Source organism: Diuraphis noxia, unplaced genomic scaffold, assembly GCF_037042655.1.
Source record: "Diuraphis noxia isolate RWA-SAM2 unplaced genomic scaffold, SU_Dnox_SAM2 contig0002, whole genome shotgun sequence".
In the NCBI taxonomy this organism is placed as follows: Eukaryota; Metazoa; Arthropoda; class Insecta; order Hemiptera; family Aphididae; genus Diuraphis; species Diuraphis noxia.
This window is the reverse complement of record NW_028301712.1, coordinates 17,288,364-17,312,307: the sequence shown is the minus strand read 5'-3', so window position 1 is coordinate 17,312,307 and position 23,944 is coordinate 17,288,364. Positions and strand designations below refer to the sequence as shown.

Below are 23,944 nucleotides of genomic sequence, written 5' to 3'. Positions count from 1 at the left end.
TTTATTTCTGTTCAATGGAAATGTATGTTCTCTATTGTTCTGTGAAATTATCAAAAAAATTGTAATTTTTCAAATTTACATAATCTTCATTAGAATCACTCCGATTTTTTTCTTAAAAATCATCTTAACCATCATTGGCTATAATTATGCTCTCAATTTTAGAAACTATTTAAAACATAGAAGTCATCCATTTTAACAAACATTGAGATTATGCTCTTGGACAAAAAAGTGAATGACAAAAGCAATCATTTGTTTAAATGTACTTCATTAGAAATTTAGAAAACTGAAATATTTTCAATTGGTAAGTATTATTATTAAATGTAATATTCATTTATGATATATAAAATATAATATATAGTATTACTGTAGTGCTTATCAATATTTTAGGTTAACAATAATATACAATATATATTATATTATATTAATGTTTCTAGACCTAAGGACCAAATTATGTGTTACAATAATTGTAAGATTAAAGTTTAAATTATACAGTTCTACTACACCTTAAGTGTTAAAACACTAATTAAAAATATTTTTTTGGCTTAAGTAGAATAAAATTATAATTTTTGCAATAACTATTGGAAATTATGTTGATTCATGCACTTGTCTAAACCAACATTGGTACAAAATGAACATATTAGTGCCAACCAATGAATTTATTATCATTTTCCTAGTTAGTAGTGGTTAACTATTTAACAGATTAATGCATTTTGTAAACATAATAATTAATTTAGTTTAATTTATATAAATACTTAACTAAAAAAATATCTAATTTAATTACAATAATTGGAATACTTTTAAAGTAAGTGTATGTCGTACAGTATCGTTGTATAGGCACAAACATAATTATTTTTCAGAGTTAAAGCGCTCGTAAGATTATTTATACAAAAAAAAAAAAAATATATATTATATTTATATAAATAAGATTAATAACTATCAAAAATCACAAATCAATGATAAACATTATGGGAAAAAATGTTTTATATAATAATAAAATACAATTCAACACTAAATTCAGGATAAATAAATTTGTGAGAAATTGAATTTGTAGTGCCTAGTTTAAGGTAAATTCTGTACTTAAGTGACCAAGATTGCACGATTATGATAAATGTCGAAAGTACAAGAGAGATGATTTAGATACCAAAAATTTATTTTGTTGCAGCTTCACGTTCTTCTCGTGAACGTTTTTCTTCATTTGCCAAACGAGTTTCTTCCTCCAATATCTCATCAAAGTTCTGCATTGAGTTGGATCGAGATGCAACTTTAGTCTAAAAATATATAAACACAATAATTTAATATGTTCCAGTTTATATTATTTTATATTATTCATAATTAATACCTTAACATTTTCCAAAGCTGAACCCACTTTTTCTTCAAAAGAACGGAATGATTCAGAGTTCTTAATTTGGCCAAGTTTGGTTGTAAGACCACTGCCAAATCCTCCAAATATTGTTGTAGCTTTTTCTGCGGTTGTTTTTACCACAGATTCAGTTTTCTGATAACTATTAACAATAAAATATTTTTAAAATATTTAAAGATTTGTAGGAGCTGCAGAAAAACAACGTACCACTATTAGTAATTAATAATTACCGAAAATAGCTAGTAATAAGACGTATAAGTTGACAAACCAAGAAAAGTCTTGGTGGTTAATAGAACAATCATAGCATTAGATAAGAATCTGACATACACAATCATGTTTGGAAATTTGGAACTACTTATAAAATAAAATGAATAATGTTTTAAAGCATATATTTTATATTTATAAAAAATTGAAATTCTGAAAAGGATTTCTTTAGCTTTATGATCTTTTAATTTAAGGGGCTTTAACGTTAGTTATCTCTCTTTTACAAGTGCGCAATATAGCAAATTAATGCTCAGTAAATCACATGTAGAATTATTAGTTTAAGAATTAGGGTAAATCGACCTCTCATGAAACTTGAACATTATCTGAGTTTGTATGTGGGTTTTTTTTACAATAGTACAATTTTTTTGTAAGTTTTGCATATATAAAATAGCATAAATTAGAATGTTCATAACTCACTTTAGAACTGAAGTATTATAAAATATTTACATACAAACACAGATCATGTCCATACCATCAAATTTCATAAGAGGTTGATTCACTTTCAATTTTAAACTAACAAAGCTACATATAATCTACTGAGGGTAAATTTGGTATGTACACACTTGTAAGACTGAGACGACAAATGCCAATACTCATACTCTTAATAACTAATTTTTTTAAATATTTCATACACAACTATTTTAATACAAAACATAACTCTAGTTAATAGTTATATATGAATCACTTAAAGTTAAAAGGGAACTTCTGCAGTAGAAGTCCTGTTTCTACATACAGTTTTTGAATCTATATAATATTATACATAAACATGTTTATATTATTATGGTTTTAATTAATCACATGTTGTATGATGTGTCCATTATTATCAATAGTATTTTATTATTATTTATTTAATTCACTTTGAGTACAATCATAGTGATTTTAATGTAAATAGAACATTCAAGACGAACAAATCTAGTTTGTTACATACCGGCTAATATGTTAACATAATATATTGTGTGTTCTCCAATTTAGGAAACACTGAATTTCTCGGCTGGATTATGTTGGAATGAATCAAATTTTTTTTTAAAGCTAGTGGTATGTAAATACAAATTTTCAGATAAATTTAAAAAATTTAACCCTCTCGTCACGCACATGCGCAAAGCAACTTATTTTTTTTTAATAGCAACCTGTATTTTTGATATCAAATTCGGATAGACTGCATTTTTTAAAATTATTTTGACTAATTAACCATGGCTCTAAGACCAAAATTGACTGAATGAGAACCATTCAAATTTTAATAAATAATACATTTTTACAATTCATTATAAAATGCATAGAACCATTTATAATTATTTATTATTGCCTATTGGTTACTTTTTGAATATTTTCATGTATACAGTTGTAATCAATTTTAATTGAATAATTTTATATCCGTATTATGTTAATCTTATTTATAACAGGTATAAAAGAAAAAGAAAAAACATAAGAATATTCAAAAAGTAACCAATGATAAATAATTATAAATGGTTTTATGCATTTTATAATGAATCGTAAAAATGTATTATTTATTAAAATTTGAATGGATCTCATTCAGTCAATTTTGGTATTAGAACCAATGGTTAACTGGTCAAAAAAAAAAATTCAATCTATCCAAATTTAGTATCAAAAATACCGGTTGCTATTAAAAAAAATAAGTTGCATTACGCACGCGCATATCGAGAGGGTTAAAAATTTGAAATTTATATTTATATACCAATAACTTGTAAAAAAATTTGATTTATTCCAACATAATCCAGCCGAGAAACTCGGTGTTCCCTAAATTGATGAACACACGGTATATTTAAACATTGTTACATATCAGTTATCACCTAAAGAAATAATTCAATTTGTTTGGCTATTTTAATCTATTGTTTAGAATCTAACACAGCGGTTCTCAACCTGTGGTACGTGGAAAGCTCTTAGGTGGTACGCGAAGAAAATCTACCTTTATAAAAAATTAATTTATTAATAAAATTCTATACATATAATATAAATGTATACATTATTAATATGCAAAAAAATGGTCAGGTGGAACGTAAAATTTTTCAAATTTTGTATATGGTACGTGACTATAACAAGGTTGAGAACCGCTGATCTAACATAACCTATGTTTTAACAATTTGATGCAGAAAGAGGAATTCTATCACACAAACAATTTTAACAATCAACATGGTATATTATTTAAATGTTTTTTTTCAAAGCCCCAAAGTATGTACTAGCATCGATGTAATCCACTGCTACTAATATAAAAAAATAAAATGTTATTGGTAACCTAGATAATTTTTTCCTTCTGTAAAATTTGAAAATTGTCAGAAGTCCCCTTTTAAAATTTTAACGATTCATATATATATTAACCGGCGGTTCCGAGTTGCGTGCGAAAATCGTTTTCTGGGTCGAATTGCGTGCGTGGTTTTTTCATAACAGGGTTGAGTTGCGTGCGCGGTTTTTCTGTGACAGAGCCGTTTTGCGTGCGAGATACAGTGTTGATGCCGCACGGTGTGCCAGATTTATTTACACTAAATAATTAAAGAATACATTTATTCTTCGAATACAAATTATTAAAACAATATTAATTCAAGTGATAATACAATAAAATTATTAGGTATCTCGTAAAAACGATTATATTTAAATATTTTATATGAGTAGCAAAAAATGTAATTTAAAATTAGAATTACTGTCAAAATATTATAAAAAAAATAAAATATAAAAAAAAATAGGTTTGTTTATATATTATATATTTTGAGTTTTGTATTCAAACTAAAACCCAACTGGCAAATTTTTGTATGCCAACTTTTCAATAAATTCCAAACGAGTTAACATTTTATTTTGAAATTGATGCATATAGAATATAGATCGTTTAATATTATTTATCAAATTATTAGCTTATATCTTATTGCCGAAAAATCCTATTCCCTGCATAGTACATAATACCATATGATAATACCCATATATAGCTATCATATCAGATACAGATATTACGATACCGGTTGTCTTTAAATAAAATATGCGCACGAAATTCAGCTCTGTCATGAAGAAACCACGCACGCAATTCGGCTGTCTCGAAAAAACCGCGCACGCAATTCGGTTGTTGTCAAACATAGATCTTTTTTTCCGCACGCAATTCGGATGCAGCCATATTAACATCTATACAGGGCTGGCTCAAGCTACAACAGTGCACTAAGCAAAATCAAATTTTGCCGCCCCTAACATAATATGATCACTTTTTTGAAAATGCTGTCCCCCTACTAATGTGCCATCCTAGATGGGGGCCAGCATAGATATAAAAAAAATATGTTCTAACTTAATATAAAAACAAAACTCCAACAGAAAATATTCTAAGTCATATTGTGTGTTCATGCGTTACAAATACAAGGCAAAGACTTACATAGGCGTTTCGGTGACCGCTGATCCAAACTGCTTAACCTTGCCTTCTACATTTTGGTAACTAAGTGTTTTTACAAAAATAGAAATAACTAATTAGAAGATAAAGCAAAAGTGCAAATAAGAACATTTACAAGCAACTTAATAATGAACTGAAACAAAGCATAAATTTTCTTCCATAGAACTCAAGAGTACATGCATGTATGTACACGTAGATTTTATATACCAGTGTTTTAGAACCATGTTCCTGGTTGGGGTACGCATGTCGCTTGATTCTGGTAAAGAAAAGTTGAATCTAGTACAGAAAATACAATAATATTGTCATTGCCAATTCATGTATTATTACAATATACAAATTTAGTTAATGTTGGTAACTAAAATTAATTAAATTAATTAGTGTGATTCAAATGTTAGGTTCAGTACAATAGTTTTAAACTTCAATATATTAATTATGTCTACATAAAAACATTTAAAACAAAAATGTAGTTTTTTTTTAATAAGAATGTTTTTACTACATGCCAATAAAATTTTATCCCAGTTGTTACAAAATATTTATCAAATTCAAGAGAATAAAAACAATATGAAATGTCTATAAAATTAAAAATATATATAGTATATAGGTATTACCTAACTGATTCTAAAAAACTAAAATGTATGAAAAATGATTCATTATAATTTACTATATGTAATTCTATTAAAAATTAAACATAAAGATTAAGATCATGTACCTTACTTGTTTATTTATTTAAATTAATTTAAAATATGTATAATATAGTTCAAGCTCTGATTTCAGTGCAACAAGAGATTAATCTAGCCCATTTTCTGTTTGGTAGTAAATTTAAAAATTAAAGTTTAAAATGTGAGAATATATTAGATTCCACAGATTTAGGGTATTATTGAGGTAGAAAAAAAAATGCGATAATTAAGGTGATAATTATTAGAAGAAAACCCCTTAAAACTCAATGTTTTCATTGGAAGAAGGATATAGAAAGTTATCTATACATTTTCTAATAACTAATAAAGTTATCCAAAAAAAATTTGGAACAGCATATGCTGTCTCCAAGAGCAAACCTGTAGTATAAACTATAAATTAATGAAATACCTATAACCATAGAGTTAATATAATAGGATAATAATAATAACAACATACTATCTAAATTAACACAAAATACTTATTTATCATTTTTAGAATATTAATACAGAGAAAATTGTTTAAACAATTGTAAACGGAGTAATAATTAATTAGATGTTTTATCTTAACTGCTATTTTATATTAATAATCGAATTTGAATCACACTAATATTTAGAAGCTGTGTTGAAGATGACTTTCATTTTGGCAGTTAATCAAACACTGATACATAAAATAAACGTTAGGAAATTGAAATGCTTGTCTTTGTACAGAAGACTTACATTGGTGCGTCAACAACAGCTTTTCCAAATTGAGTAAATTTGTCCTCTACATTTTGATAACTATATAAAAATATAAAAATAATAATAATATAAAAAAATAAAAATAGTATTTAGCTATAATAATAGAAAAATGGATAAATCATAATAGTAATAGACCGAAAGCTAGCAAAATTAAAAAAAAATTCAGCACACATGGTGGAAAATATTCATTACTGAACTTACACATTTGACTCTTTAACATTTCGCAAGCTCTGTGACACGTCTTCACTAATCTCTTGCCAAACAGTATAACCAAGCTTACGTCTAAGCTCTTGAGAAGCTTTCACCTTGGAACCCAGCACTTCACGTAATGTCTTGATTTCTTCTTCTACCTTGTTCAGCTCTTGTTGCCATTCTTCTTTCTGCTTTTCCTGTTCTTCGAGAGTAAGACCTTGCAATTCGTTAATTCCTGAATCTGGTGACATAATAACTGGAGGTTCTTCACCTAAAAAATTAAAAAAGTTTAATAAGTTGTTTAATTTTAAGCAACATTGTTTGACAAACAGCAGATAATTAGTGAAAAATAAAAGTTACAAATTACAACAAATATATGTTACCTAACAATACTAATAATATTATGCTTTAGTGAATGATACATTCAACATTTCTTAAAATATAAATACAATTTATTAACTGTACACTTAATGGGACCATAATTTTTTTTCTTCAATGTGGGACACCTGCACATTTTAATAAGAAAACATATAATTTTTCTATATATTTGACGGATCCACAAATCTGCTTTAAAGTGGCCTGTTTGTTTTTTATGTATAAATGGATCTCTTGACTTATGTTGCTCTTTGTTACAAGAATGGCTTTTAATACAGAGACTTCCAACAATCTATGGACTATGGATTTTAGTGTTTTACAATTTATATAAATTATGTAGGTATACGTATACTGTATAAGTATAGTATAAAATATGTATTATTGAGATATGTGATCAATAAATCTACCACAAGTCAACTTTTCTTAAAGCGGGACATTTTTAGGTTCTTCAGGGACATCGGGACACTGAGCTTGAAAATGGGACTGTCCCACCCAAATCAGGATGTATGGTCACGTTTTAGTATACTAAAAGTATAAACATCAAATATGCAACTTAAATTTTTGAATGACCCAAAAGAAATCATATTTTTATGATTCACCATCTAGAGATCAAGATTAATCAAGATTAACATTGAATTCCCAGTTTGTACACTTGAATAATATATTATACATAATATGCGTATGTATATTAAGTGTACGGCTAAGCGCTAAGGCAACAATTTACAATTTAATTTGTTTATTTGAAGTGTGCTGGTCCGTAGCTAGTTCAATCATCTATTTTAGTTCAATATTATCCATAGATAATTAGAGGATAATATAGTAAAATATGAAACCATAATAGGGCGTTAGACGTAAACGATCTATTTTTATATGAAATCAACTAATACCTAATAAAAAACTATTATAATCACTTCTTTTCGGATAAGCAGGATACCTAAAATCTAAACATTATAATTTATAGTATACCACTGCGTCATCTAATATTTTGTTTTTAAATTTAACCATACGTCATAAGGATTACATAACATAATATATTCACTTACTAAATAGTTTTTAAGATAATACAAAGTACAAGTCTACGATTTACAAATCAAATAAATATCATGAAGAACCTGAGATACATTTATGATAGTGACTAGTACCTACGACGGGCTCAAAACTTTATAAATGCATACATTAAGATGAAAAATATTATCGATATTCGATGTATCCGAATAAAGTACAAACAATTAATCCACAATAGCTGTAACTAATTCATGCATTATTATTATTGTTATTCCTTATTGGTTAGGTCACCGAGCACGCGAATGTTTACAATTGTTAAAATTATTTCCAAATACAACATTGCACAAAGACGTGTACAAACCGACAAAAAATTAGTTTATATAAATAAAACAATAATGGTCTGTAGACATGCCGGCAAATAAGTAACTGCAATATCTGTGTATGTCATTAATTGTTGCAAGAGTGTCAAATTTTTGAATTTTTTAAACAATCAACTATATACTAATATACTAATATACTAATATACTATTACTGCAGCTAGGTGCTATGATTTATCGATAAAATAAAAAATAATATTTTTGAACAAAGATACATAAAAAGGTAAAAACCACGAATAATAAAAATATTATGAATATATGAATCACTTGGAAATAGACGATATTGTTATCGATACCAGGAATCACGTCAATTATGTATCTATTTTCTACATTCTACAGGCTTTTCAATAGTTTGAATTCGTTTAAAAATAAATACGCATGAAAATTAAATACCTATGCTACTTCCAAAGACTATACGCGAGTACGAAGAGTATAACATTCGAAAACTTATGAAAGCATGAACTAACTTTAATAAATAATTATTTCAGAAAAAAAAAATGAATCCATATTACCTGAAGTTAATTATCGATTTTTGTTAAGGTAACATCGAAAAAATCTATATAATAAATTATATGTAACTAAATATAGAAATACGTGACTAAACAATTAAATCGAGTACGCTTTAAAATTTAAAATTAGAAAAAACTGAGGTATATATTAGAATAATCACAATGTCAGATTTCAAATGAGTCGCCCACAATTATTTTTTGTTACGTTTAAATTCATATATTTAGTAGGTACAGGTAATAAGTACGAACTAATAGTGGGACTAATACAATAGAGTAGACTAAGTATTAGAGCAAAGATTAAATATATAAATTGTTGTAGGTAGTTATTGTAACATAACATATAAAATTATTTCAATTTTGTAATACATCGACCGCGAGTTTACAAATTTATGAAACATAGTTATCATAATATAACAAGTAGCTCATAAGTCATACCATAACCACAGCTCATAATGCCAATGTGCGTTGTATAAAATATGTATATATACCTATATAAATAAAACAACAAAATGTAAGTTTTGAATCAGCAAGTTTATCTACTTCTATGATTTAAATTTTAAAAATAATTTACCTACAATACAACTGCATTGGAACAATGATGAGAACAGAATACTTTTTATGATCACGAGATTTAAATATATAACAATATGTCAATATATTAAATGATTATAAAATTATTAATTCGATCGATAACCGCCATGAATCGTGATTCAGACTTTCAGTATACCAACAGACAATTAAATCATTATAAATACGTCAATTTCGACATCAACTAAGAAATATGAATAAAATACTGTCCAATGTCCACAAATAAATAAAAATCTAAAAGCATAATTAATGATTTCCAATTGCGATTATTATTTATTACAATGTTATAAAGCAGTAATTAATTTAAGAAAGAATGTTTTCGTTGTACATTTTGTATAATTATTCGATGACTCGTTGTGTCTATGATACTATTTCTAATCATAAAAAGTAATTGATGACGAAATCGGAACTACCATTTAAACCCACGTCTTATTATCAATAATAAATTCAATCCATTAGCGTGATAATAAGTCAGAAAATCAATTTCACAGATGTGACCAAGACTCAAGAGTAATTTTTTTGAGAACCAAGTTCGAGTAAATTACTAATATGATCATGTCGAGGATTATATTATGATTTCACAGGTTTATCCATTACCTGAGTGAACTGAACACGCCTTTATCTCAATTTTATTATCAATTATCATTAATATTAAACAGTTCACGTATAATATGATTCTTATTAAGTTTTATTATACGAATCCGGAGCAGCCGAGCAGGTAAATACTCGAGTAGTGCCACATGTGATCAGTGTTAGAACTATCAATTATTGCGCAAAGATCTACATTTATAGTAAACGCGGATAAATTGATATGAACATTATGTTAAATAAAATCAACAATCAAAAAAAAAAAAAAAATTTGAAATTTGATTAAATTGAATGAAAAACGTCAAATACCATTAATATACATACACCCGCGAACCACAGTTATAACAACTATTTGGTAATGTTGCACGCAGTTACGTCCGTTGGTACGGTATCTACACGATAAAATTTTATCACAACATTGATACTAAAAATGTATTATGCATTGTAATATTTTATAGTGATAGAAAAATTTAAAATAATATATAGGTTCATATATTGCAATTGATGTATTATAATAAAGATTATTCGTTCACACGCGCGGAAAATAGAACGCAAATACGTGACGTGCTGGTTGAACACAGAGAAACGACGTTAATAATATTGTGTGTACTGTCGGTCGCAGACCTTTTTTTTTCACGATCCTCGCCAGCTTCTGGTAGCTCTTGTGTTCTCTGATCTTGTCCAAGAACTTGACCTTTCCAGTGTCCGAGGACGACGACCGCGAATCGGCGGCAGAGGTCAATGCCGTCCGGGCCACCAGCGGAGATACGTCGTCCTCTTCGCCAACTCCGTCGTTATCGTCCGGATCGGAGACGTCCTCGTCAACGATCACGAACGTGCTGCCCAGTGTCGCGTCGTCCGCGTCGAAGCTAGGCGTCTCTGTGGACATGTAAGCGGTTTCTTCGTCGTCGTACTCCAGCGACGGCAGGTCCACGTCGTGCACGACAGCGTCACGAGCCATCCCGCCGGAAATACGGCTAATTGTGTCCCGTAGCGTGATGGATGGTATTAGAGTTGCGTCCAACAGTGGTGGAGACGATGGTCGGCGTTGTGCATTTTCAGAATGTGAAATGGAATAGCGAGCGCCGTCGCGCGCTCAAGAATAAGTAGTCCGGTCGGGCAAGACAGAGACGGCGAAAGGGAGACACACGGAAAACACCAAGATACGAAACATTCGGCGTACGTCACCGGCTGCGCACTGTAGGCACTCGCGGAGGAGACCGGTTCACTCGTCTCCGGACGGGCCAGAGTGTTATTCACATTTTTGTTATTTATATTCCTCTCTTTCTCACTCCCTATCACTCACGTTCCCGTTCTCTCGCGCACCAGGCTCGTTGCTCACCATCATCCCCTCTCAATCAAACGATGAAACACGTTATTTTTAACAGCACGAGGAAAAAATTAATAACGACATTATTGCCAACCAACATTTATAAAATATCGTACGTTTGTTGGGCATGTATTGCGGATACGTCAACAAATTTGACATTAGGAATTTGAAATCAAAATTTATGCGATACCCTTTTTTATCGGTTTATCGTAAATAAATATTATATCTATAGGTACCGCGATACCTATATATCGATGTGACGACAATAAAAATTTAATCTGCCAAATAATGTTTCCTTATCGTATAAATAGTAATTATTATACAATATACGGTATTTTTTAGTCTAACCGGTTTTCCGAATCGCATATGAAAATCCTTAATGAGTTTAAATTGCATGTGGGTTTTTTTTCGTGATTGAGTCGAATTGCGTGCTTAGAATTTTAAAGTAAATTATTAACTAAAGTAAGTAAACAATAAATATTCAAAAAACATTCTGTGCTGAATATCAGTCAAAAAGTCAGTCATAACAAATTTAATAAAATTTAAATTGTGAAAATAATAATACATAGGTATCAGTCAAAAAAATGTACGAAAATAATTGTATCAATAAATTAAACTTTGTAAGCTAATTTTTCTATGAACTCCAAACTTGTAATTATAACTTCATGCCGACACATATATCTGATAAAATCTATTATTATTTTTTTTTTTGATCTTACCTAAATTTGTTAGAGCCAAACTAAATACATCTAAATTCGTAGACAACTTTGGAATCATGATTGAACGTGCATGGTGAATATTTTTTCTTATACGCGTGGTGTCCGTAGCAGTCAAGCAAGCAATATCTTCTTCGCGAAATTCTCGGTGCAAAATCTTACAGGGCTTTTCACATGGATCATCTAGAGCTTTACGTTTTAATTTATTGCATACTTTTTGTCGAATTAAAATATTTACATCATCTTTTTCATGGTTGTGATTTAAGACACTAAAAAAAATTTCAGCATTTTCATTTAATTTAATGTATGATTTACACATTCGTTTTGTGCATGCCCATCTCTGAATATTATTATTTAAAAATTTGTTGAAATGAAATTTATAGCCATTAATTATGTATAATTTTTTATTTTTTTCACTGTACATGACACTAACTTCCATTTGTATCGTTAGTCGTTTCTGGATGCTAACCGACTGTTAAAATAGTCTCGACTCTCAAACTTTTATGCACGCAACTCCATTCTGTCACAAAAAAACTACGCACGCAATTCGATTGTTGACTATAAGTGTTCATTTTTTGGCACGCAATTCGTGTTTGCAGCCAGTCAAACCTAGAACCCAATAAGGCAATAACATATTATAACTGTTGTACTGCCTGAACTAAAACGTCTAAAACGCGCTGTTATTGCTTTTTCTAAATTATGTTTAGGTACCTGTACGTCTGTACAAAACCAAAATAAAATGTATAGTTAATGAAATAATTTAGGTGTACATTTTGACATTTTGATATCAATTTTATGCAAAACACGCAATTAAAATAATATTTTGTAAAATATTTGAATATGGGTACAATCTACAAAATATGTAAAATACCATTAGCCAATAACAATAGATAGTATACAAATTGTAGATACAGGATTCGACGAGGGATTCGAGTAAAGAAATTACCCTCATGTTTTAATTATTATAATTTTCAAATACGAATATTCAATAAAAATAAATAATAATAATATTGAATTATATAATTAGGCCAATTAAGGTATTGAATACTGAATGCAATTACAAAATCGAATTCATGTACAATAATTATAGACTATACCAGGGGTTACCAAATGGCAGCCCGTGGACCACATTCGGCTAGTAGAAAATTTTATCCGAACCGCTGACAAGAGAAAAAAAGTAATGACTGTTAATATTATACGTTCTACAGAACACTATGTCGTTGTAATTCTTCATTTTTGATTATTTTTTTTTACTAACGTTTGCAATTTTGATGCCCAGCAAATAATTATTTCAAGATTCCTAATGTAGCCCTTCAAAAAAATTTATTGGTGATCCCTGGACTATACCTTATTTATCATAATAATTCTAAGTCTTGTGTTTTAATATAACTATAAATAATTTGATAAATTCAATCCCTACCATTATAGAAGATGGGTAAGAAAATATTTATTATGTTATCTATAATCGTGATCTCTACAGAAATAATGCCCAAAAAAAAAAATAAGGTTCAAGTTGTTGATAATTTATCACTACTCACATCAACATCACACCAGATAAGACAACTGTATAGTGCGTATATATAAAATATTTTTTTAACGCTCTATCTTAATTACACATTTATAGGTAATATTATAACAATTTATTTTTATTAAAACTACAATGTGTATTTATTATTACATAGAATTTATAAAAAAATATCATTATAATTTATTCGTTAAAAAATGCGATATTTACGAATTAACTGATTTAAAACTTTCGAGGGTTATAAAAATGGCAATTTTGAAGATATCAACAAACAACTGTAAAGATCAAAGTTGCTCAAAAAAAAATAGAGCAATCCAAATCCAGTGTCAAAAATTATGGTTCCTATTTAAGAAGTTTTTATTTTACTGCGCATGCACAGATAATAAAAAGTTAAAAATTTAAATTTATCAAAAAAATGTGTATTTATATGTCCTGTATCCTGTAAAAAGAACCCGAATCAAATTCAAGGTCATGCGTTCGAAATATTTCCTGTTACCTTTAAAATTGAACACACAGTATAATAAACTAATAATGAATAAATATATATTTATATTTAACATTGTATCATCATTAAAGTAAAAAAATGTAATTAAATATATTTTTTTAAATTGCTAAATATTAATAAGCATCATTATTAAATACATTGAAAGTAATACTATTAACTCATCAAATTACCACTAAAAATATTTTGGTTTAATAAATGTAATAATTTGTCTATAAATAATATAAGCTATAAAATATATATTGTGAGTATTATAATAATAATATAAGAACATTAATAATTATACATAGGGCATATCGGCTATCACCATCATACTGTTATTATAGCATGTATATTATAATCACTGGTTATAGTCGTTATAGATATCCAACTAATTATCATAACAACCAAAATGACTAAATAGTTAAAATAAATTGATCAGGGCAATGAACATACTTCCACAAGAATTTATGTATAGTAAATCGAAAAATATAAAAATATATTATATTATCATACTACACAAACATACATTACACGCATGAATTTTTTGGGTATGTCACTTAGTACTTACTCACGTCCTACCACAGGTTCTGGAAGTCACAAAACGCTGGAGACTATATATATTATACATTAAAAAAGATCATAGACGTACGCAGGCCTTTTTTTAGATTATGCAAAAGGCTGCCACTGGTGTGTTCTGAAAGTTATTTTAAGCATGTAAAATTTTATATACCTACACAATACACAAGTATTGAAAAATTTTACTGTTTAATTAAAAAAATATTGTAACAAATAACATGACAAATTACAAAAAGTATGTATTTCAAAAATACTTGGTAGTTAATAACTTATAATTGAATGTTTCAATTTGCTAATAACACCCAGCCATAAGTATGTTTATACTTGAACAATGGTTAGCATAGTAATCACATTATTATGATTTTATACGTGAAATGAAAGTTGTCACTGCTGTCAGTCTGATATAATTTCTTTTTAATTATTTGTTATAATTAATTATAAATATTTTAATATATGTATTAATTATTATTTTTACACAAAAAAGGTTTTTTTCTAGCATCAATTTTCACCCTTCAAAGAGCTTCAAAGTATGCAGCTGCATACCCTCTATGCACGCCTATGAAAAAGTTATCAGTGCTCAAAATCATTCATAGAATCGAGGGAAGTCGCTCAGATTGTTGGCATTAAAATTTATTTATAGATGTTAATGTTTTATAATGTATATTATTGATTTTTTATGAACTTGTTAAAAATAGAAAATGTAATGAATAAAATAAAACATATTTTAAACCCATAACCATTGAAAAAGAAGTATACCTATTCTGTTATGTAGTATAATTAGTCGACTTTAATTTGATTGGATACAATTTTTTTCTGTTATAAACTAGTTATGAGCATTAAATTAAAGCATTCATCTTTTAAATGAAAATAGAATCAATAACATTATAATATTATGTACCTATATGCGAATTGTTGCAGTTAAAACTGTACTCAAATACTTGATCAATGAAGGCTACATTTTTTTTCCTATAAATTTGACCCATTGAAAGTTTCTTGTTTAAATGAGTAGTAACTAAAATATACCTAAGCTTTTTTCTCATTTGTATTACTAATTAGCATTAAATGCATTATAATTAATAAAATTAATTGAGAAAATTAGAATGTATAAACAATAAACCATGAATTAATCATATATTTTGTGTAGTACCAGCACCAACTATTGTTTTATTTTACCATAATAATTTATATCGTATAAAACACTGAGTTAGTAGCTACTAGTGTTACCTATGTCTTAAATTAAGTGAAGAAAACATATTTTAATTCATTAGTTAATATTAAAAGTTAATAATAGACTTGTGATTTATTTTTATACTACTCCAAAGGTACCATCAATACCTAAATAAAATTTAATTGAAGTATCTTATTACCGTTTGTTCATACTTAAAATAGTTAAAATATGTAAATTGCAGGGACTTAATATCATTTTTTCTACACAACAGATAACATGTGTAATTTTAGTAATATTTTAATGAGTACATATTTTATAATGAAGATGAAAACATTAAAATTAAGTAATACTTTCAAATGAAATTATTTTGGATTTTCTCTGATTTATTGAATATTTTTAGTTATTATTATTTAAATTTTCCTGACTTTTTATCACCTAAACTTAATAATAAGAACATTAGGTACTTAAACTAATAATGCAGTAAGTATTTTCAATATTTTCAAATTATTTAATTAAAAATATTTTACTATTAAGTACTTAGGTAGGTAACTGAACCTTAAAATAAATCATTATGTTTTTATTCAAATAACTGAGTTTTAATATAATTCAAGTTTAAGACACTATAAGGTTTTAATAAAATACCTATTAAAATACCGACAAGAGTACTTAAATTAATAATGATATTATTAAAATCTAAAATAATAAAAATGAAAGGTCACAAATTGTTTTTGACTTAAATTTATGTACTCAATGCATAAATTGCGCTAATTTATTTATTTATTTATTTAACACCAAAAAACTACATAACTAAATACATACTATTTTAAAGTTAAACTAGGTACCTACATTTCTATGATACTTTTGTTTTTGAATAAATAACCAAAACAGAAGTGAATAAAGTAAATTGAAGTAAAAATTAATTTTGAATCAATTCAAACAGATGTCTAATACAATATAAAGAATAGCAATTGTACATTTTAGTTATTAGTTACAAACCGCATACATCATAATTTAACTATCTATTACATACATATTATTATATATGTATGGATATTAATGTTTGTTAATAAACCATTAATGCTTGCGTTTTGACCCGAATAAACATTATATAAAGTTTAAAAAATAGTTAGTGCACTTACCCACTGTGAGAGTACTCATTCTTGAATAATTTAATACAACAGACTAAAGTAGATAATATTGTATTTACACAGTTTTATAACACACGTTTGCACAAATATTATACTATAATGATTAAAAGTGCGAAGTTCAACTTTAAGTTGTATGTAGCGATTTTTCTAGACGGCTTATCATTTATCAATGACGTCGGTGTTTTCTTCTGGGGCAACAATAGATAAAATAATAAATATATATTGTGTAGACATTATTCCATACGTATATATATTTTAAAAATATCAGTGTGACCAACCAGAATGAATTTTATTTTGTAAATAATTGATTAATTTTATTCATAACTTTAAGTCATAAACTCATAAGCATTATGCACCAATTATAAAATGCTCATATTATGCATAATAACTAATAAATCATCACAATAAAATAACATTAAACGCAAACACAGACTTGAGACTTCTATAGTTCTTTAATCTACCAATATGTCCTATAAATTATTGGTAGATACTATAAGTTTTGATTTGTATAGACGTATAGTTTAATAAATTATAAATTATTTAATTATAATGTAATATATCATATAACTTATGACCTAATTCTAATGGACTGTAAATTATGCTGTAGAAGTGTAGAACCTAGAACTGTAGAAGTTCATGTACTTAAATACGAATCCCGAATGAAAAGTCCATTTTGAAAAAAAATGAACAAAAAGTCCTGATTCATTTTTTTAATGTCGGACAAAAAGGCCGAGCACATTTTTATTGTCAAACAAAAAGACCGAAAATATCATTAAAATATTTTATTACATTTTCGTCTATAATTATATTATATATAGTTATTTCATACTACACAAAACAAATAATTCAATACAAATATCGACCAGTTTTACAGTAATATTAATAATTTAAATTACTAAGTCAAAATAAACATGTTTTAAAAAATTGTCAACATTGCCTAAATTTAATATAGATTACGTTTTCTTAAACAGTGGCCTATACGATTTAAAACTCTTCTACTGTCAACTCATTTTTACTATTTTTTTCACATAAATATTGTAATTTAGAAAAATAGCATTACATGAGACATGGCATGGGACCCGTAAGAAAAAAACACGGATCAGAAAAAAATATAAAATTACACCCCACACTCAATTGGCTATGTTGCCACAGGTTCTACTTACAAAAAAAAAAAAAATCATATAGGACACTGTTTAAGTAATCGTAATTTGTATTAAATGATTTAAATATAGGCAATATTGAAAAAATTTTAAAACATGTTTATTTTGACTTAGTATAATTTTAATTATTAATATTACTGTAAAAATGGTCGATATTTGTATTGAATTATTTGTTTTGTGTAGTATGAAATAACTATTTACTATATATAATATAATTAAAGATGAAAATATAATAAACTATTTTAAGGATATTTTCGGACTTTTTGTCTGACAACAAAAATGTGCTCCGACTTTTTGTTCCTTCTTTTTCAAAATGCCAAATGAAATTTTTGTCCCCAGACTTTTTGACCGATTACCCTTAAATACATTCCTCCTTTGTAAAGTTATAATTATAATAAATTTTTTTAAATTTTTTTTAGTGTATTATAATATATTTTATTTATGGCGGGGCGATAACAAACAAGTGCCGAAATAGGTACAATCACTGATTAAAATATAAATACTAGTATATATAATCAATGGTACAATGTACCACAAATGTGTAATGGAGATTTCATATAACTGACATTTAGGATAATAAAATCAGGACTCATAGTCTAATCGATCTCTATATCGTATTTGATTTTATTATTGTCATCAATCTAATTAATTCTTGTGTACACTTACTCATTATTACCAATAGTCATAAAATATTGAATAATTTATAATTATACATGATAGGTATTCGTATTAATTGTACTACAAGCTTTAACGACATCGCAGATCGACTTATTAATGTAGTAGAGTAAAAAGTATAAACACTTTTTGGGATATTTAAATGCGAATATAATGCAATAATTGCAGGTATCTGGTATATAATATATACGATATATTATACTTTTTGAATTCTTATAATCGAATCAAATACTAACTAATTTGTAAAACATATTATTTAGTCTTTATTTAGTCAACAAGACATTTATTTATTTTACAATTAGATGGCGCTGCTGTGTACGATATTACCATTAATTTTTTCATTACATAGGCGCAAATAGACAAATTATTTTTGGGGGACTAAAGCCCCTCCTATAATATTTTCTAAAAATTATATATTCTCAGTACTAATTAATGACTTTTGAACCGGGGGGACTTAATCCCCCCAAGCCCCCATCTATTTGCGCCAATGGGTTGACATGTAATAAATGTTATTTATATTTATTCCAAGAGGTAAGTACATTATAATCTATTTCTTTCGTTTTATACAGGGTGTTGCACGATAAATGTGTCAAACTTCAAGAGGTACTTCTACACCTCAGAATCCTCAAATGCAACAAAAAAAAGTTCTTATTACTATTATCGAGTAGTCAATAATAAGGGAAATATTTAAAATGTATTTTTTTTGATTGAACGCAAGTTTCATTCATAATAATGTTAATATCTGTTGAACCGTTGATCCTACAACAAATTTGAATATACCGCTGAAAAGCTCATAAAAATTAAGATTAGGAAAACATACCCTCCAAGGTTCCCACCTCATTTTTTGGGTTAAAGGAATAACACAAATCATTTGAAATTTTAAACTGTCGAAATTTTAATACATTACAATGTTATTTGACAACAATTAATTTATATGGCAAGGGTGCAAATTTCACAAAAACTTTAAAATATAAGCTTTTGAACGGTGCACTCAATTGTTTCATTAAACTTTCTGGAGTGCCCAATATTCCACATTTCCACCTTGTGTGAGGAAAAAGGAAAACAAATTCTAATTGATAAATACAAAACCAGTAAAACGCGGTAAACTAATGTAAATTTTATTTTATGAAATTTAAAATAACTATGAACACATTTATTAGTACATTGTACATGTAGTTTTATTTTCCATTGATATCCTTATTTGTTTCTTATTTATATAATATTATTTGCATAGGTTTACCTAATGCACCCCTAATGCACAATCTACACCGACCGGTAATCGGAAAAAATCCCCGGAAATAAAACTCCCAGATAAAAAATCCACGGGAAAAAATCTCCAAAGCTATACTTACTTAACTGTTGTTTACAGCTGTTTAAAATAATAATTGATAATGTAAAAAAATGTAAAATTTGAAAGATAACTATTATAATATTATTTTTTAATTAGATGACGCAAAAAAATAAAAATAATTATGATAATAGTGAACAATAGTAAAAAAAAAAAAAAAAATCATATTGCGTATAAAATAAAAATATTATATAATATACAATAAAAAGTTCTCTTGCGTAAGTTATTACTCACAGCAGTCAAATATTCCCCAATGGTTATGTTACCTTAATTTTGTCTTTTGACTAATTCTTTTAAATGTGTGTTTACAGTTTTATTGTGGTTTCTTTTTGTTCTGCTCGGTGGTAGTTTTCAAAGCCTAATATTATTTTCATTATTTCTAATTCTTCGATATTTGTCATTAAAGCAGTATGCATCAAAATAATCTAATATAGATTCGTGAGATTTTTGGAAAAATTATTTATTTTAAATGCCATACTTTCTTCTATGAGGTGCAAAGAAGAAATGCAAGTACGTCAAGTGTAAACCATTCCACAATGTTTCCGAAATTCTTCATCCCTTTTGTACATTGTGGCAAGTACTTGTACTTTCCGGAACGTTGATTGATACAAATGATAGAAGCAGCCTCTTACATTTTACATGAACAGTATAAGCAAACTTTTCAAACTCTACAAAGCAAACTTTTAGGATTTTTTTTCAGGGGTTTTTTTTCCGGAGATTTTTTATCCGGGAATTTTTCCTAAATTCCATCGATCGTAATCAGTTGATGCGTTACCTACAATCAGGGCCATATTTAGGCACTGACAAAATAGACATTTGTCCTGGTTTAACCGGTGACTACACTGACTATGTTATGTATAATATATTACATATGGCCTAATTTTTTATTTTGTCCCGGACTATATATTTGATAAACCAGGCTCTACCTACTACAGTGAAACCTCCTTTAACGGACACCTCTCAATAGCGGAAACCTCCAAATAACGGACGGAATTTTGGGAACGGTGAAATGTGTACTCACTATATTTCCCCTCTTAATAGCGGACACCTCCAAATAGCGAACGACGTTTAAGCGACCGAGAGTGTCCGGTATTTAGAGGTTTCACTTTATTGGTAAAGTCAATATTCGCTAGTCGTATTGAATGATGGGCAAATTGATGGAACAAAACTGATGAATGGTGACTGATGACTGATGAGTTACGAGAATTCGGAAAATTGTATATATAAATTTAATGTACATAATATAAATTATATGCATAATATGAACAATGTATATTTAAGGTTGAAGGAGTTTGTTTGTACTATTATGTATACGAGTATACCCGATGTCGCGGTCTCTCGTCTATCACCAGTATTTAATTGAATACATGTCGTATTATCCAATGGTATTCTAATTTGGAGAAAAAATCTAAATCGTTTTGTTTTGACGATTTTATTAAATACGTATTGTAATTCCATTTCCATATTATACGATTAAAATTACGTATATTTTATTTATCAATCGTAGGTGGCTATATCTATCAACAATCGTAACCATCATGGGTGCAAATAGGGAATTTCAATAGGGGGGGGGGGGGAGCTTCAGTCCTACTAGTCATATTTTAATTTTTTCTTTACAACAATTACACGAATACGATAATAAATCCGGGGGGATGAATTCACATTGGGGGGGATTGCCCTCCCAAGCACCACCTTATTTGAGCCATAGTAATTATTTACTGTCTTACTGATAAATAATGGACGTCCGGACATAACAGGCAGTGGCGCCAATAAAAACTATACTTGGTGTCAGGGGCGAACGCAGGGGGGTAGGGGTTTAAACACCCCCCGAAATAGTAGGTACAAAAAATAAATTATCTGACCTACAAATGTATTAGTGTATTACTAATAACATTTCAAAAAAATTAAAATAAATTATTAGTTATCATAGGCGGTTTTACGGGTGCAGCCACTGCAGCCTTGGCTGCATTTGACATTTCAGCCGCCGCAAAAATTTTACCATGGGGTTATATAATAATTAGCAAATGGAAATAAAATATAACATTGTAACATGCAAATTACAATTTTCATCGGAAATTCTGCCAATGCCAAATTTGAAAAATGATCAATGTTAACTTTTAAGTGATATTGGCGGTAGGTACTCTCTAAGGTTTATAGATAATATAAACATTGCGTACTCTCACAGTAAATAAATATATATACTGCGTATCATGTAAGGTATAACGATTACTAATAATTACTATGCGTCTATGCTGCGATGCTGCGTACAATATTACTGACTATTGTTTACATGGTTTTTCCGTGATCGATAGTGTAACATGTTATCTACACAAGCGCTCGGACACATGGAATAGATAGAGGTGGTATTCTAATATGTTATGTCTTGTATAATATATAATAATAGGTATATTATATACGGTAATCTAGAAACCTAACCATGAGTAAAACCATGGGTCATTGATTATAGTTACTAATGTGTTTGTTGAACAAGAGAAAATAAACTCTGTGAATATTGATGATGTTATTGAAGAGTTCAAAACTTTAAATGATACGACACGTCGAATAGTTTTAAAATTTATTACTTGTTGGATTATTTTTTTTAGAATACTTAATGTTAAGTGTTAAAATTTAAGTTTTTTGACTCATAATATTAATATTTTTCTGTATTTTATTTTGTCTTGTATGAACAATTTTTTATAATTTATAACTAATAAAATAAAAAATCCCAAAAGGAAATTTATATGGAATACATTTATGATATGTTTGTGTGTGTGTGTAAATACAAATAATTCCAGTAGGTGGACATAATTGGTTGAATAGTTGGTGAGGGTGGCTAGCAAGTAGCATTACTCATAGTAAAGTGACCTGCAGAGTCTTGGCCGAAGGCCTTAGCAACCAATATAACTAATTATTAGTATTTCTTTTTTCTGTAAAAAAATTTTAATTTGTAGAAGTTTCAAGACTTCCCCCCTCCTTTAAATTTTAACATATGGCTGCACCTGAGATTCATTCCTGGAGCCACCTATGTTAGTTATTAAAAAGTTTCCCTTCTCTCGTGGTTTGTAAATTAATGGATACAGTAAAATCACCAATAAAATGTATGATAATGCAGTTTCGAAGTGAGTGTGACAGTATGTTATAACTTATTAATAACTGATCGACATCGAAGGCCGCCAATCCGATGATGTACGTAATGTAGACAGACGACGAGTGTAATTGCCGTCTACCACTACGTCCTACAACCAGTGGCGTGCCCAGAAAATTTCAATGGGGGGGGGAGATATATGTTATTCATTTTTTAGTAAAAGTGCATTTAAATTAATCATGGTTATCCAAACACAAAAATTGCTAAACATATGTACATTCATGCATATTGAGTATCATTCTACAATTAGAATTAATTTAAATAGCCATACACTATACACTATTGTTTAAATAAAATGACAACATTAAACTAAAAACATTTATAACCTTTATTAAAATAATTAATATACAAAAGAAAAATAATTCTTATATTAAAAATTTAAAAATCGAATTGATTCGTTTTTTGGATTAGCTAATTTTACTATTTTACTATAGCTTCAGGTGATTCAACATTTTATAACATAAAACAATAATAATTACATTGATTATTTATTTAATATAAATGCAAACATTAAACTTAACTTTTATATTTAAAAGTAATATCCATATCCATATATAAATGTTTATATATGTCTACGGTAATTCTAATAAGTTGAAGTTAACAAAAAAAATCCAATGGGG

The 23,944-nt window shown here is 28.0% G+C and overlaps 1 protein-coding gene across 4 annotated transcripts; it reads right to left on the bottom strand.

Moving 5' to 3' along the window:
• Nucleotides 1–708: 708 nt before the first annotated feature.
• LOC107163869 (tumor protein D54) lies at nt 709–12,429 on the bottom strand. Of its 4 annotated transcripts, XM_089220850.1 has the most exons (7): nt 10,674–11,279; nt 6,617–6,878; nt 6,395–6,454; nt 5,211–5,279; nt 4,989–5,048; nt 1,340–1,502; nt 709–1,268 (listed from the first exon to the last, which is right to left on the bottom strand). In XM_089220850.1, exons 1-7 carry the CDS (start codon nt 11,008–11,010, stop codon nt 1,149–1,151), a joined length of 1,071 nt encoding a protein of 356 aa, XP_089076976.1. In that variant the 5' UTR covers nt 11,011–11,279; the 3' UTR covers nt 709–1,148. The 4 variants fall into 4 exon arrangements, with proteins under 4 accessions (XP_089076976.1, XP_089076975.1, XP_089076977.1 ...); XM_089220849.1 differs by lacking the exons at nt 5,211–5,279; nt 10,674–11,279 and adding an exon at nt 12,099–12,429; XM_089220851.1 differs by lacking the exons at nt 4,989–5,048; nt 5,211–5,279; nt 10,674–11,279 and adding an exon at nt 12,099–12,429.
• Between the last annotated feature and the right edge of the window lie 11,515 nt (nt 12,430–23,944).

Coding starts and splice junctions, on each gene's coding strand:
- LOC107163869 (XM_089220850.1), bottom strand. CDS start 11,010: ATGGCTCGTGACGCTGTCGTGCACGACGTGGACCTGCCGTCGCTGGAG. Junction 6,879..10,673: donor GAGGATCGTGAAAAAAAAAG/GTCTGCGACCGA, acceptor TTAATTTTTTAG/GTGAAGAACCTCCAGTTATT. Junction 1,503..4,988: donor GCGGTCACCGAAACGCCTAT/GTAAGTCTTTGC, acceptor TATTGTTAATAG/TTATCAGAAAACTGAATCTG.